A 14,287-nucleotide genomic window follows, 5' to 3' on the forward strand; every position below is an offset into this window, starting at 1 on the left:
CCATTCTGAGACAGTATAGGAATAGAGACCAGGGTGGAGGGAAGGCCATTCTGAGACAGTATAGGAATAGAGACCAGGGTGGAGGGAAGGCCATTCTGAGACAGTATAGGAATAGAGACCAGGGTGGAGGGAAGGCCATTCTGAGACAGTATAGGAATAGAGACCAGGGTGGAGGGAAGGCCATTCTGAGACAGTATAGGAATAGAGACCAGGGTGGAGGGACGGCCACCCAGTAGACTAACAACAACTCAAGGCAATTTGACAGAGAAACCGTGTGAGCTAGGCATGGTCACTCAAACACATCTCTCTCTCTCTTTCTCTCTCTCTCTCTGTGCCTCTCCTTTCTCTCTCTCTCTATCTGTGCCTCTCCTTTCTCTCTCTCCTTTCTCTCTCTGTGTGGCTCTCTCTCTCCTTTCTCTTTCTTTCACTCTCTCTCTCGGTGCCTCTATCTCTCTGTCTCTTTGTCTGCAGTATTGCCTCAAGGAGAGTATGCGGTTTAAGTTTTCAGAGAAGCAGACAGATACCTATTTACTACACCAGAGAATAATCTAATAGAAAAGCCCAGTGCAGAGATAGTCACCTAGCCAGGTCAAAACCAGTTCAATATTACTACAGACCACACCTCTAACAGTGCTCTCAATGGCTCTTGCATACAGCCTTAAGACATTGTGCAAGGTAGTTGTTGTACTCTTTTCAAAGTACCTGTGGTCTACTGCTGTGTTGTGCGCTTTCTATTTCCAATATCCATAGCCTACAGGCTTATACGGTTGTGATGTGTAACCAACCCTTAACACTTATACAGTAACTTGGCTGTAATAAAACAGTACAGAAACATTGTCTGTCATTTCAAACTATCATGTCTCTTTTCTCATTTGGTTTGAAGCAGTCACTACAAAAGTATTTTTTTCATTGCTTCCTGTATTTGTGTAAATGAGTAACCTAACACACACTATCACACCCAACGGTTATGTCCCAAATGCCACCCTATTCCCTATATAGTGCACTACTTTTGACCAGGGACCATAGAGCTCTGTTTCAAAGTTGTGCACTATATAGGGTGCTATTTCGGATGCACCCTTCTTTATTTTACACTATAATAGAGAAGTGAAAAGGTAGCGCCCTGAAACCAGAGTAATGATAACAGATACATTTGACCTCGTGCTTTACTTTAAGTCCAAACTACTGTTGAATTCTGTGAGCAGCCTTAGGTCTGGTGACAACACATATTTACAAACGACATTATATTTCTACGGATAAACAGCCTATCAAGAGTTTAGGAAAATGGAAGGTACATTTTTCTTCCAATTGGATTTCAGATTCAGAAGTCTAAGCATTTTTTTAACCAGCTGCTTCTTCATGATCTATTTCACAGCGTGGAGATGAGATTTCGTAGTTTTGTGTACCCAATAACAAGAGGCTTGTGCGTGGGTTAGGTTTCCAAAGCGACATGTAGGTGTCACATAGCTCTGGTCCGGGCTGTTACGTCCGGCTTGTTGACGCAGTGCTATCAACCCACACGTAACGTCATGGACCAGAGCTACCTGTAGTGCTGATTATAAATCACCTTTTTGTCGTAATGACCCAAGTAAGGTAAACCGGTTTCATACCTGGGCTGACACTCATTTACCGCTGCTGGGGGGTGAAAAAACACTTCCTACTTATTCACTCAGTGTATATACCACATCTTCTCCTGACTAGATATGGCTCGAACTACAGCCCCTGTGCCCAACGAAAACCTCAAGATACAACTGAACGGGAATAACTTAAAAAACGCGAATTGTAAGAAAAATGGATACCACAATAAGGCACAGGTATGTAGAAGTATTGACGAGTAAGATATCAATGGGGCGTATTCCAATGCTATGTGCGACATCTTGAGCAGACTAACTTTTATTCTCTGTAAAACAAAATAAAAACAAACAAAAATAGCTAGGAAAAAAACAATAATATCAACGGTATGCTTGGTGTAATAATGTAGTCTCTGTTGCCGAGTTAGTGGCTGTCACTTGTTATATGTGGACACTGACTACATGAAGCGTAGCGCTGCCTGGTATCTCAGGATCGCACTTGTTGATGCAGGCAGGTACAGATAGATGCAGGCAGGTACAGCTAGTTAGCTCCATTATGGCCCACATCTTTCCCCCACAGTCGGACTAGCCAAGAAGCACATGGAATCAAGACACATTTCAAACATATTTTATAGGTGGTTTGAAATCTATAAATCGTATTCCTGGTCATGCATCTTGTATCCGAACGGATAAATCTGATTTATTTGCACTCACATTTTGTTTTTTTGGGGGGGGGATTGTTATTTGGCATATCTTGTCGTTTCCTACCTAGCTAGTTACTGTTGGCAGTTTGACAAGAACGTGTGGTAGCTAACTAGCTCTCTTGTTAATTGTTTAGAAACAGATGAGTGAATGTGCTAGCTAACTAAAACAGCACACTAGGTGACTGTTGTGGTCGGCCCCCCCAAAAATGACTCGTCTTTAAAGTTATCATCCTTTTTGAGGCTTTAAACGTCTTCTTACAACTGATTTTGAACATTTAAAAAAAAAGTAACTGGGAGACTTCCGTGGCAGATATTGTTACCTTAGTTTGCTCTAAACACAACTCCTGAGTGAGTACCACCACCTACCAGTCTACTCCACTGTAGTGAGCCCCACCACCTACCAGCCTACTCCACTGTAGTGAGCCCCACCACCTACCAGCCTACTCCACTGTAGTGAGCCCCACCACCTACCAGCCTACTCCACTGTAGTGAGCCCCACCACCTACCAGCCTACTCCACTGTAGTGAGCCCCACCACCTACCAGCCTACTCCACTGTAGTGAGCCCACACACCCTATAACCATGACAATAGAGTAGCCATGTCAGAAAGTGACTACAGTCTGAACTAGGGATTTTTTTTGACCGTTCAAGTACTAATGGTTACTTGAGTCATTTGTTTTCATGATATTTTTTTAACACAAAAGGCGCAAGTGGGAGAAAAAAAAAATATCTACATGCCAAAAGATCGCAACAATGTCAAATTATCATAACCATCACAGATAAATCCACTTTCTAAATTGCCCCATATATATATATATATATATATATGGCAATTAAAAAGCAAGTGCCATTTAAGATGAATTTATTGAAACTCTAATATCAACTGGTTATATTATATCATGGAACACAATATTTATAAAAGCAGTAACCTCAGCAGTGGTGCTTTTGATGTAGAAGCCTATGGCTGTGCAATGACAGCCTTGTTTGGTTCATTTGGCCCTTATCACAGTCAAGACACACCTACACTACCAGTCAAAAGTCTAGAACACCTACTCATTCAAGGGTTTTTCTTTATTTTTACTGTTTTCTACATTGTAGAATAATAGTTGAGACATCAACACTATTAAATAACACATATGGAATCATGTAGTAACCAAAAAAATGTTAAACAAATCAAAATATATTTTAGATTCTTCAAAGTAGCCACCCTTTGCCTTGATGACAGCTTTGCACACAATAAATAAAATGATGTAATATAAACATAATAACATAATTTCCAAATTAAAAAAGTTGCCAGGGTGAAGTGATGCGCATCCTTTGCCTGGAACAGTTACTCTCCAAGAGAGAACATTTGAAACAGGGCTCAATCTGGCGAGATGAAAGTCTTTTTTTTTTTTTCAGGGTTACAAACCAAAATCTGTTTTCTTTTGGATATACAGACGTTAAATTTGGTTTATTCTGCCTGTTCTTTGGAATTTTCAAAATTGATTAACAATTCCACACTGAACACTGACGTACAGAGCATTCGGAAAATATTCCGACCCCTTGACTTATTCCACATTTTGTTACGTTACAGCCTTATTCCAAAATTTTGATTTTTTGTTGTTGTTGTTGTTGATCCATCTACACACAATACCCCAAAATGACAGCAAAAAACAGGTTTAGACATTTTGCTAATTTATTATTAATTTAAAAAACAACTATCACATTTACTTAAGTATTCAGACACTTTACCCAGTTCTTTGAAGCACCTTTGGCAGAGATTACAGCCTTGAGTCTTCCTGGGTATGACGCTACAAGCTTGGCACACCTGTATTTGGGGAGTTTCTTCCATTCTTCTGTGCAGATCTCTCAAGCTCTGTCAGGTTGGATGGGGAGCGTCGCTGCACATGTCTCTCCAGGGATGTTCGATCGGGATCAAGTCTGGGCTCTGGCTGGGCCACTAAAGGACATTCAGAGACTTGTCCTGAAGCCACTCCTGCATTGTCTTGGCTGTGTGCTTAGGGTCGTTGTCCTGCTGGAAGGTGAATCTTCACCCCAGTCTGAGGTCTGCTCTGGAGCAGGTTTTCATCAAGGATCTCTCTGTACTTTGGTCTGTTCATCTTTCCATCGATCCTGAATGGTCTCCCAGTCCTTGCCACTGAAAAACATCGCCACAGCACTGCCACCACCATGCTTCACCGTAGAGATGGTATTGGCCAGGTGATGCGCGTTGCCTGGTTTCTTCCAGATGTGACACTTGGCATTCAGGCCAAAGAGTTCAATGGTCTGAGAGTCCTTTAGGTGCCTTTTGTCACTCCGAGCAGGCTGTCGTGTGCCTTTTACTGAGGAGTGGCTTCCATCTGGCCACTCTACTTTAACCTCTCTTGGGTAGGGGGCAGTATTTTCATGTCCGGATAAAAAACGTACCTGATTTAATCTGGTTATTACTCCTGCCCAGAAACTAGAATATGCATATAATTGTTTGATTTGGATAGAAAACACCCTAAAGTTTCTAAAACTGTTTGAATGGTGTCTGTGAGTATAACAGAACTCATATGGCAGGCCAAAACCTTAGAAGATTCTATACAGGAAGTGCCCTCTCTGACCATTTCTTGGCCTTCTATAGCCTCTTTATCGAAAACAGAGGATCTCTGCTGTAACGTGACATTTTCTAAGGCTCCCATAGGCTCTCAGAAGGCGCCAGAACGGGGAATGATGACTGCAGTCCCTGGCTGAAAAACAGTAGCGCATTTGGAAAGTGGTCGATCTGAGAACAATGACACGGGTGCGCGCGTGCACGTGAAGACACCATTTTCTTATTTCAGTCTTTGAACGAATACAACGTCTCCCGGTCGGAATATTATCGCTATTTTACGAGAAATCGCATAAAAATTGATTTTAAACAGCGTTTGACATGCTTCGAAGTACGGTAATGGAATATTTTGAATTTTTTTGTCACGACATGCGTCCGCGCGTCACCCTTCGGATAGGAACCTGAACGCACGGACAAAACAGAGGATATTTGAACATAACTATGGATTATTTTGAACCAAAACAACATTTGTGGTTGAAGTAGAAGTCCTGGGAGTGCATTCTGACGAAGAACAGCAAAGGTAATCCAATTTTTCTTATAATAAATCTGAGTTTGGTGAGTGCCAAACTTGGTGGGTGTCAAATTAGCTAGCCCGTGATGGCGAGCTATCTACTCAGAATATTGCAAAATGTGCTTTTGCCGAAAAGCTATTTTAAAATCTGACACCGCGATTGCATAAAGGAGTTCTGTATTTCTTAAAATAATTGTTATGTTTTTTGTGAACGTTTATCGTGAGTAATTTAGTCAATTCACCGGAAGTTTTCGGTATGTTTGTTAGTTCTGAACGTCACATGCTAATGTAAAAAGCTGTTTTTTGATATAAATATGAACTTGATTGAACATAACATGCATGTATTGTATAACATAATGTCCTAGGAGTGTCATCTGATGAAGATCATCAAAGGTTAGTGCTGCATTTAGCTGTGGTTTTGGTTTTTGTGACATTATATGCTAGCTTGAAAAATGGGTGTGTGATTATTTCTGGCTGGGTACTCTCCTGACATAATCTAATGTTTTGCTTTCGTTGTAAAGCCTTTTTGAAATCGGACAATGTGGTTAGATTAACGAGAGTCTTGTCTTTAAAATGGTGTAAAATAGTCATATGTTTGAGAAATTGAAGTTATAGCATTTTTAAGGTTTTTGAATATCGCGCCACTCGATTCCACTGGCTGTTGACTAGGTGGGACGATTTCGTCCCACATACCCGAGAGAGGTTAAAGGCCTGATTGGTGGAGTGCTGCAGAGATGGTTGCCCTTCTGGAAGTTTCTCCCATCTCCACAGAGGAACTCTAGAGCTCTGTCAGAGTGACCATCGGGTTCTTGGTCACTTCCCTGACCAAGGCCCTTCTCCCCTGAATGCTCAGTTTGGCCAGGTGGCCAGCACTAGGAAGAGTCTTGGTGGTTCCAAACGTCTTCCATTTTAAGAATGATGGAGGTCACTGTGTTCTTGGGGACCTTTAATTATGCAGACATTTTTTGGTATCCTTCCCCAGATCTGTGCCTCTATACAATCCTGTCTCGGAGATCTTTTGGACAATTCCTTCAACCTCATGGCTTGGTTTTTGCTCTGGCATGCACTGTCAACTGTGGGACCTTATATAGACAGGTGTGTGCCTTTCCAAATGATGTCCAATCAATTGATTTTACCACAGGTGGACTCCAATCAAGTTGTAGAAACATCTCAAGGATGATCAATGGAAACAGGATGCATCTGAGCTCAATTTAGAGTCTCATAGCAAAGGGTCTGAATACTTATGTAAATAAATCAATTCTGATTATTATTTTTAATACATTAGCAAAAATGTAACAAACTGTTTTTGCTTTGTCATGGGGTATTTTTTTGTTGTTTGTGTAGTTACCCTGACTGGTGTTGTTTTGTGTGTCGTTACCCTGACTGGTGTTTTTGTGTAGTTGTTTGTGTGTAGTTACCCGACTGGTGTTGTTGTTTGTGTGTAATTACCCTGACTGGTGTTGCTCTTCTTCCTCTAGAAAAACAGCACAGCACATAGTGCTGGGCCCCCCTCCAGTCGGCAGAGACCTGAATCACATAGTGCTGGGCCCCCCTCCAGTCGGCAGAGGTTTGAGAGACCAGAATCCTTTGAGCAGGCTCCCATGTACGTAGCTGTGATGACATACCTGGGGTTCGGCATCGTCACACTGTTTGGATACTTCAGGGACTTCCTCAGAGCAGTAGGACTGGAGAAATGTCACATCGCCAGGGAGAGAGAGGAGCAGAAGGTAGTAGAGATATACAGTACCAGTCAATAGTTTGGACACACCTACTCATACCAGGGTTTTTCTTTAGTTTTACTATTTTCTACATTGTAGAATAATAGTGAAGACATCAAAACTATGCAATAACACATATGGAATCATGTAATAAAGAAAAACCTTTGAATGAGTAGGGTTGTCCAAACTTTTGACTGGAACTATATATATATATATATATATATATATATATATATATAATTTTTTTTCTTCTTCTGCCTCCCGAGTGGTGCAGTGGTCTAACCTGTTGGGGGTAGGGGGCAGTATTGACACGGCCGGATAAAAAACGTACCCGATTTAATCTGGTTACTACTCCTGCCCAGTAACTAGAATATGCATATAATTATTGGCTTTGGATAGAAAACACCCTAAAGTTTCTAAAACTGTTTGAATGGTGTCTGTGAGTATAACAGAACTCATATGGCAGGCAAAAACCTGAGAAGATTCTGAACAGGAAGTGGCCTGTCTGACAAGTTGTTGTTCATCTTGGCTCTTTTTATTGAAGACTGAGGATCTTTACTGTAACGTGGCACTTCCTACGGCTCCCATAGGCTCTCAGAGCCCGGGGAAAAGCTGAATGATATCGAGGCAGCCCCAGGCTGAAACACATTATCGCTTTTGGCAAGTGGCCGATCAGAGGACAATGGGCTTAGGCACGTGCACGAGTCGACCCCGTGCTTTATTTTCTTTCCTCTTTTTACCTAAACGCAGATTCCCGGTCGGAATATTATCGCTTTTTTACGAGAAAAATTGCATAAAAATTGATTTTAAACAGCGGTTGACATGCTTCGAAGTACAGTAATGGAATATTTACAATTTTTTTGTCACGAAATGCGCCGTGCTCGTCACCCTTCTTTACCCTTTTGGATAGTGTGTTGAACGCACAAACAAAACGCAGCTGTTTGGATATAACAATGGATTATTTGGGACCAAACCAACATTTGTTATTGAAGTAGAAGTCCTGGGAGTGCATTCTGACAAAGAACACCAAAGGTAATAACATTTTTGTTATAGTAAATCTGACTTTGGTGAGTGCTAAACTTGCTGGGTGTCTAAATAGCTAGCCCTGTGATGCCGGGCTATCTACTGAGAATATTGCAAAATGTGCTTTCACCGAAAAGCTATTTTAAAATCGGACATATCGAGTGCATAGAGGAGTTCTGTATCTATAATTCTTAAAATAATTGTTATGCTTTTTGTGAACGTTTATCGTGAGTAATTTAGTAAATTTTTTGTAAATTCACCGGAAGTTTGCTAGTTCTGAACGTCACATGCTAATGTAAAAAGCTGGTTTTTGATATAAATATGAACTTCATTGAACAAAACATGCATGTATTGTATAACATAATGTCCTAGGTGTGTCATCTGATGAAGATCATCAAAGGTTACTGCTGCATTTAGCTGTCTTGTGGGTTTTTGTGACATTATATGCTAGCTTGAAAAATGGGTGTGTGATTATTTCTGGCTGGGTACTCTGCTGACATAATCTAATGTTTTGCTTTCGTTGTAAAGCCTTTTTGAAATCGGACAGTGTGGTTAGATTAACGAGAGTCTTGTCTTTAAAATGGTGTAAAATAGTCATATGTTTGAGAAATTGAAGTAATAGCATTTCTAAGGTATTTGAATAACGCGCCACAGGATTCCACTGGCTGTTACGTAGGTGGGACGATTTCGTCCCGCCGGCCCTAGAGAGGCTAAGACACCGCATTGCAGTGCTAGCTGTGCCACTAGAGATCCTGGTTTGAGTCCAGGTTCTATCGCAGCCGGTCGCGACTGGGAGACCCATGGGGCGGTGCACAATTGGCCGAGCGTCGTCTGGGGTAGGGGAGGGTTTGGCCGGCAGGGATGTTCTTGTCCCATCCCGCTCTAGTGATTCCTGTGGCGGGCCGGGCGCAGTGCACGCTGACACGGTCGCCAAGTGCACGTTGTTTCCTCCGACACATTGGTGTGGTTGGCTTCCGGGTTAAGTGGGCAAGAAGCAATGAGGTTTGCCTGAGTTGTGTTTCGGAGGACACATGGCTCTCGACCTTCGCCTCTTCCGAGTCCGTATGGGAGTTGCAGCGATAAGACAACACTGTAACTACCAATTGGATATCATGAAATTGGGTAGAAAAAAGTAAAACATTTTTTTCCTTTATCATTTTCCCATAACCCTCCCCTAATTGGAGTAAACTAATGGACAACAACACTTAGGCTTCTACTTCCAGGTTAGGCTTAGAAGGCATGAGGACTGCAGATGTGGCCAGGGCAATAAATTGCAATGTCCGTACTGTGAGATGCCTAAGACAGCGCTACAGGGAGATAGGACAGACAAACCCACCGTCGCTGGACCAGACAGGACTGGCAAAAAGTGCTCTTCACTGACGAGTCACGGTTTTGTCTCACCAGGGGTGATGGTTGGATTTGCGTTTATCGTCGAAGGAATGAGCGTTACACCGAGGCCTGTACTCTGGAGCGGGATTGAGGTGGAGGGTCCGTCATGGTTTGGGGCGGTGTGTCACAGCATCATCGGACTGAGCTTGTTGTCATTGCAGGAAATCTCAACGGTGTGCGTTACAGGGAAGACATCCTCCTCCCTCATGTGGTACCCTTCCTGCAGGCTCATCCTGACATGACCCTCCAGCATGACAATGTCACCAGCCATACTGCTCGTTCTCTGTGTGTGTTTTCCTGCAAGACAGGAATGTCAGTGTTCTGCCATGGTCAGCGAAGAGCCCTGATATCAATCCCATTGAGCACGTCTGGGACCTGTTGGATCAGAGGGCTAAGGCCATTCCCCCCAGAAATGTCCGGGAACTTGCAGGTGCCTTGGTGGAAGAGTGGGGTAACATCTCACAGCAAGAACTGGCAAATCTGGTGTAGTCCATGAGGAGGAGATGCACTGCAGAACTTAATGCAGCTGATGGCCACACCAGATACTGACTGTTACTTTTGATTTTGACCCCCCCCTTGTTCAGGGACACATTATTCAATTTCTGTTAGTCACATTTCTGTGGAACTTGTTCAGTTTATGTCTCAGTTGTTGAATCTTGTTATGTTCGTACAAATATTTACACATGTTAAGTTTGCTGAAAATAAACGCAGTTGACATTGAGACGACGTTTATTTTTTTGCTGAGTTTATATATATTTTACAGACACAATCTATTTTACATTTCCCTTTAACTTGCAATGAAAATGACTTTCTGACAACATTAGAAACATTATATAATATCTGAAAATGTAGCTAGACTATCTTACCCGTCTACATGGATGAACGCTTCTCCCTCTCGGTCATGGTTGCCATGGTTGCCCTTAGTTTGAAGATGTAATCTGGAGACAAGTGTTTTATACAACGGTCTTCCTTCTTCTCTTTTGGACTCTCCGCGTTTGGCAATCATCTCTCTGCTTCCACAGGGTATTCCAATGAATTCAAAAGTATACTTCTTTGGTGACAACTACACCGTTTCTTCCCACCACTGTCAACAGAAGACTCTACAATGTCAATTAAAATGTTTTCTTTTTTTTTTTACCTAAATCAGGGATTTTCTCATTGTCTGATTCATTTTCAGAATGAATCAGCGGGAAGTTTCCGGAATATTTCCTTGGCTAAACCAACTCGGCTCGTAATTCAACAATTTTATTTACAGATGACATACAAATGTATTATTAAAGGCACATGAAAGTTCACATGTTCCAGAAGGCATTTATGCCAAAACATGCATTTTGGTAAAATAATAATAATAATAATAATAATAATAATAATAATAATAATAATAATAGAAAACGTTAAAGTGCTTCTGCTGAAGTAGTGACGTGCAACATACGCTAAACTTCTTGAACCGTGTCACACTTTGCAGACATTCTTATCCAGAGCTTTGAGGAACACCATTGGTTGAAAGACGCTATCTAATCTAAATCCAATCCTTTATTATGTACAATCAATTTAAATAAGTCCATATCAGTCATTTGTTTCAGGAACTCATGTAAATCTGAAATGGACATGGAGTTAATGCTCTCTCTCTCTAGTTTTTTTTTTTTCCTTCTTGTTGTTGTTTAATAATCGAGTGAGTCATAATGGGATGCCAGAAGGACCCAGAGGACTAGATCTGGTCTGGTGTTAAATGAACTCTCAGTGGATTGCTCTGCTCTGTTCTCCACAGAGAACTAAAGATCCCCATCATGGAAAATAGAAGGGCAAACTTATTGTAGTCCTGATTCCTTTTTGCTTCTCCTCTATCTTTCTTTTTTTTTTGGTTTTTTGTTGTTGCTTTATTTAGAAACAGATGGAAGGAGGCATAGCATACCTCTGTCCTTAGAGAATTGTGGCCTGCTTTTTGAAGACTGTTGTAGTGATACTTGCAATACTGGTGATATGTGGATGTTTAGCCTACTTTAGTTGAATGTTGAATACTGGTGATATGTGGATGTTTAGCCTACTTTAGTTGAATGTTGCTAAGTCACTCAGACTTACACGTGTGTGTGTGAGCAGACAATCTGCTCTAATGCGCTCTCTCTGTTTGACATGGTTGTCTTTACGAGGTCACTCTAGGGGACTACTTTATGTATCCTCTGTGTCCCTGAATAACACTCTTCACTGCATCACACACACACACACACACACACACACACACACACACACACACACACACACACACACACACACACACACACACACACACACACACACACACACACACACACACACACACACACACACACACACACACACACACACAAACAGTGACCATCAAAGACTGTGACATCCTAAATGACATTGGCTGTGATGGGATGGCTCTTTTCTGTTCTGCCCTGCTCTATTCTGTTATGTTCTGCCCTGTTCTGCCCTGCTCTATTCTGTTGTGTTCTGCTCTGTTCTGTTCTGCCCTGTTCTATTCTGTTCTGCTGTGTTCTGCCCTGCTCTATTCTGTTATGTTCTGTTCTATTCTGTTCTGCTGTGTTCTGCCCTGCTCTATTCTGTTCTGCCCTCTTCTGTTCTGCCCTGCTGTACCTTGGTCCGAAGGGAGCTCTTTGAACATAGCTGTTAGATCAGAAGATCTAAAAAAAAAACTATATTTTTGACAACAGCACCAGATCCAGTGCACTCCTCTTACAGTGATCACCCACTTCTGGTCATGGGATACAGTGATCACCCACTCCTAGTCATGGGATACAGCGATCACCCACTCCAAGTCATGGGATACAGCGATCACCCACTCCTAGTCATGGGATACAGCGATCACCCACTCCTAGTCATGGGATACAGCGATCACCCACTCCAATTATTCAAACATACTTACCACTTGCAGTTGAAGTCGGAAGTTTACATACACCTTAGTCAAGGACATTTAAACAATTTTTTTTCACAATTCCTGATATTTTAATCCTAGTAAAAATTCCCTGTCTTAGGTCAATTAGGATCACCATTTTGTTTTAAGAATGTGAAATGTCAGAATAATAGTAGAGATAATTATTTATTTCAGCTTTTATTTCTTTCATCACATTCCCAGTGGGTTTGAAGTTTACATACACTCAATTAGTATTTGGTAGCATTGCCTTTAAATTGTTGGTTCAAACTTTTTGGGAAGCCTTGCACAAGCTTCCCACAAAAGGTTGGGTGAATTTTGGCCCATTCCTCCTGACAGAGCTGGTGTAACTGAGTCAGGTTTGTAGGCCTCCTTGCTCGCACACACTTTTTAAGTTCTGTCCACAAATTTTCAATAGGGTTGAGGTCAGGGCTTTGTGTTGGCAACTCCAATACCTTGATTTTGTTGTCCTTAAGCAATTTTGCCACAACTTTGGAAGTATGCTTGGGGTCATTGTCCATTTGGAAGACCCATTTGCAACCATCATCTTCCTTACTGATGTCTTGAGATGTTGCTTCAATATATCCACATAATTTTCATTCCTCATGACGCCATCTATTTTGTGAAGTGCACCAGTCCCTCCTGCAGTAAAGCACCCCCACAACATGATGCTGCCCCCGCGCTTCAAGGTTGGGATGGTGTTCTTCGGCTTGCAAGCCTCCCCCTTTATCCTCCAAACATAACGATGGTCATTATGGCCAAACGGTTCTATTTTTGTTTCATCAGACCAGAGAACATTTCTCCAAAAAGTACGATCTTTGTCCCCATGTGCAGTTGCAAACCGTAGTCTGGCTTTTTTATGGCGGTTTTGGAGCAGTGGCTTCTTCCTTGCTGAGCGGCCTTTCAGGTTATGTCGATTATAGGACTCGTTTTACTGTGGATATAGATACTTTTGTTCCTGTTTCCTCCAGCATCTTCACAAGGTCCTTTGCTGTTGTTCTGGGATTGATTTACACTTTTTGCACCAAAGTACGTTCATCTCTAGGAGACAGAACGCATCTCTTTCTTGAGCGGTATGACGGCTGCATGGTCCCATGGTGTTTATACTTGTGTACTATTGTTTGTACAGATGAACGTGGTACCTTCAGGCATTTGGAAATTGCTCCCAAGGATGAACCAGACTTGTGGAGGTCAACAATTTGTTTTCTGATTTCCTTTGATTTTCCCATGATGTCAAGCAAAGAGGCACTGAGTTTGAAGGTAGGCCTTGAAATACATCCACAGGTACACCTCCAATTGACTCAAATTATGTCAATTAGCCTATGAGAAGCTTCTAAAGCCATGACATCATTTTCTGGAATTTTACAAGCTGCTTGAAGGCACAGTCAACTTAGTGTATGTAAACTTCTGACCCACTGGAATTGTGATACAGTCAATTATAAGTGAAATAAACTGTCTGTAAACAATTGTTGTAAAAATTACTTGTGTCATGCACAAAGTAGATGTCCTAACCGACTTGCGAAAACTATAGTTTGTTAACAAGAAATTTGCGGAGTGGTTGAAAAACGAGTTTTAATGACTCCAACCTAAGTGTATGTAAACTTCCAACTTCCAACTGTGTGTGCCATGTAGTAATCACGCCGTGCTGACAATGAACCCGTTTTCAATATGTCTCCTCAGGATTTTGTCCCACTGTATCAAGACTTTGAGAACTTCTACACCCGTAACCTGTACATGAGAGTAAGAGACAACTGGAACAGGCCTATCTGCAGTCTACCTGGCCCTGTGTTTGACGTGATGGAGAGGGTGTCCCCAGACTACAACTGGACATTCAGGTACAGATTCACAAAGAGGAGTGCTGATCTACAATCAGTTTTTCCACTTGTAGA

General features: G+C 41.8%; 1 protein-coding gene across 3 annotated transcripts in view; it reads left to right on the forward strand.

The window, feature by feature from the left end:
- The first annotated feature begins 1,169 nt into the window (after positions 1-1,169).
- sptlc3 (serine palmitoyltransferase, long chain base subunit 3) overlaps positions 1,170-14,287 on the forward strand; it is an 88,885-nt gene continuing 75,767 nt past the window's right edge. The window contains exons 1-4 of one of the 3 annotated variants that reach the window (XM_045702284.1): positions 1,170-1,288; positions 1,699-1,811; positions 6,836-7,084; positions 14,079-14,233. In XM_045702284.1, coding sequence (XP_045558240.1) covers positions 1,282-1,288; positions 1,699-1,811; positions 6,836-7,084; positions 14,079-14,233 — 524 coding nt within the window. In that variant the 5' untranslated portion in view covers positions 1,170-1,281. The remainder of the gene's footprint in view (positions 1,289-1,698; positions 1,812-6,835; positions 7,085-14,078; positions 14,234-14,287) is intronic. The other 2 variants (XM_045702285.1, XM_045702286.1) reach the window with 2 other exon arrangements.

The sequence above is a fragment of the Salmo salar genome, chromosome ssa19 (assembly GCF_905237065.1).
Source record: "Salmo salar chromosome ssa19, Ssal_v3.1, whole genome shotgun sequence".
NCBI lineage: Eukaryota > Metazoa > Chordata > Actinopteri > Salmoniformes > Salmonidae > Salmo > Salmo salar.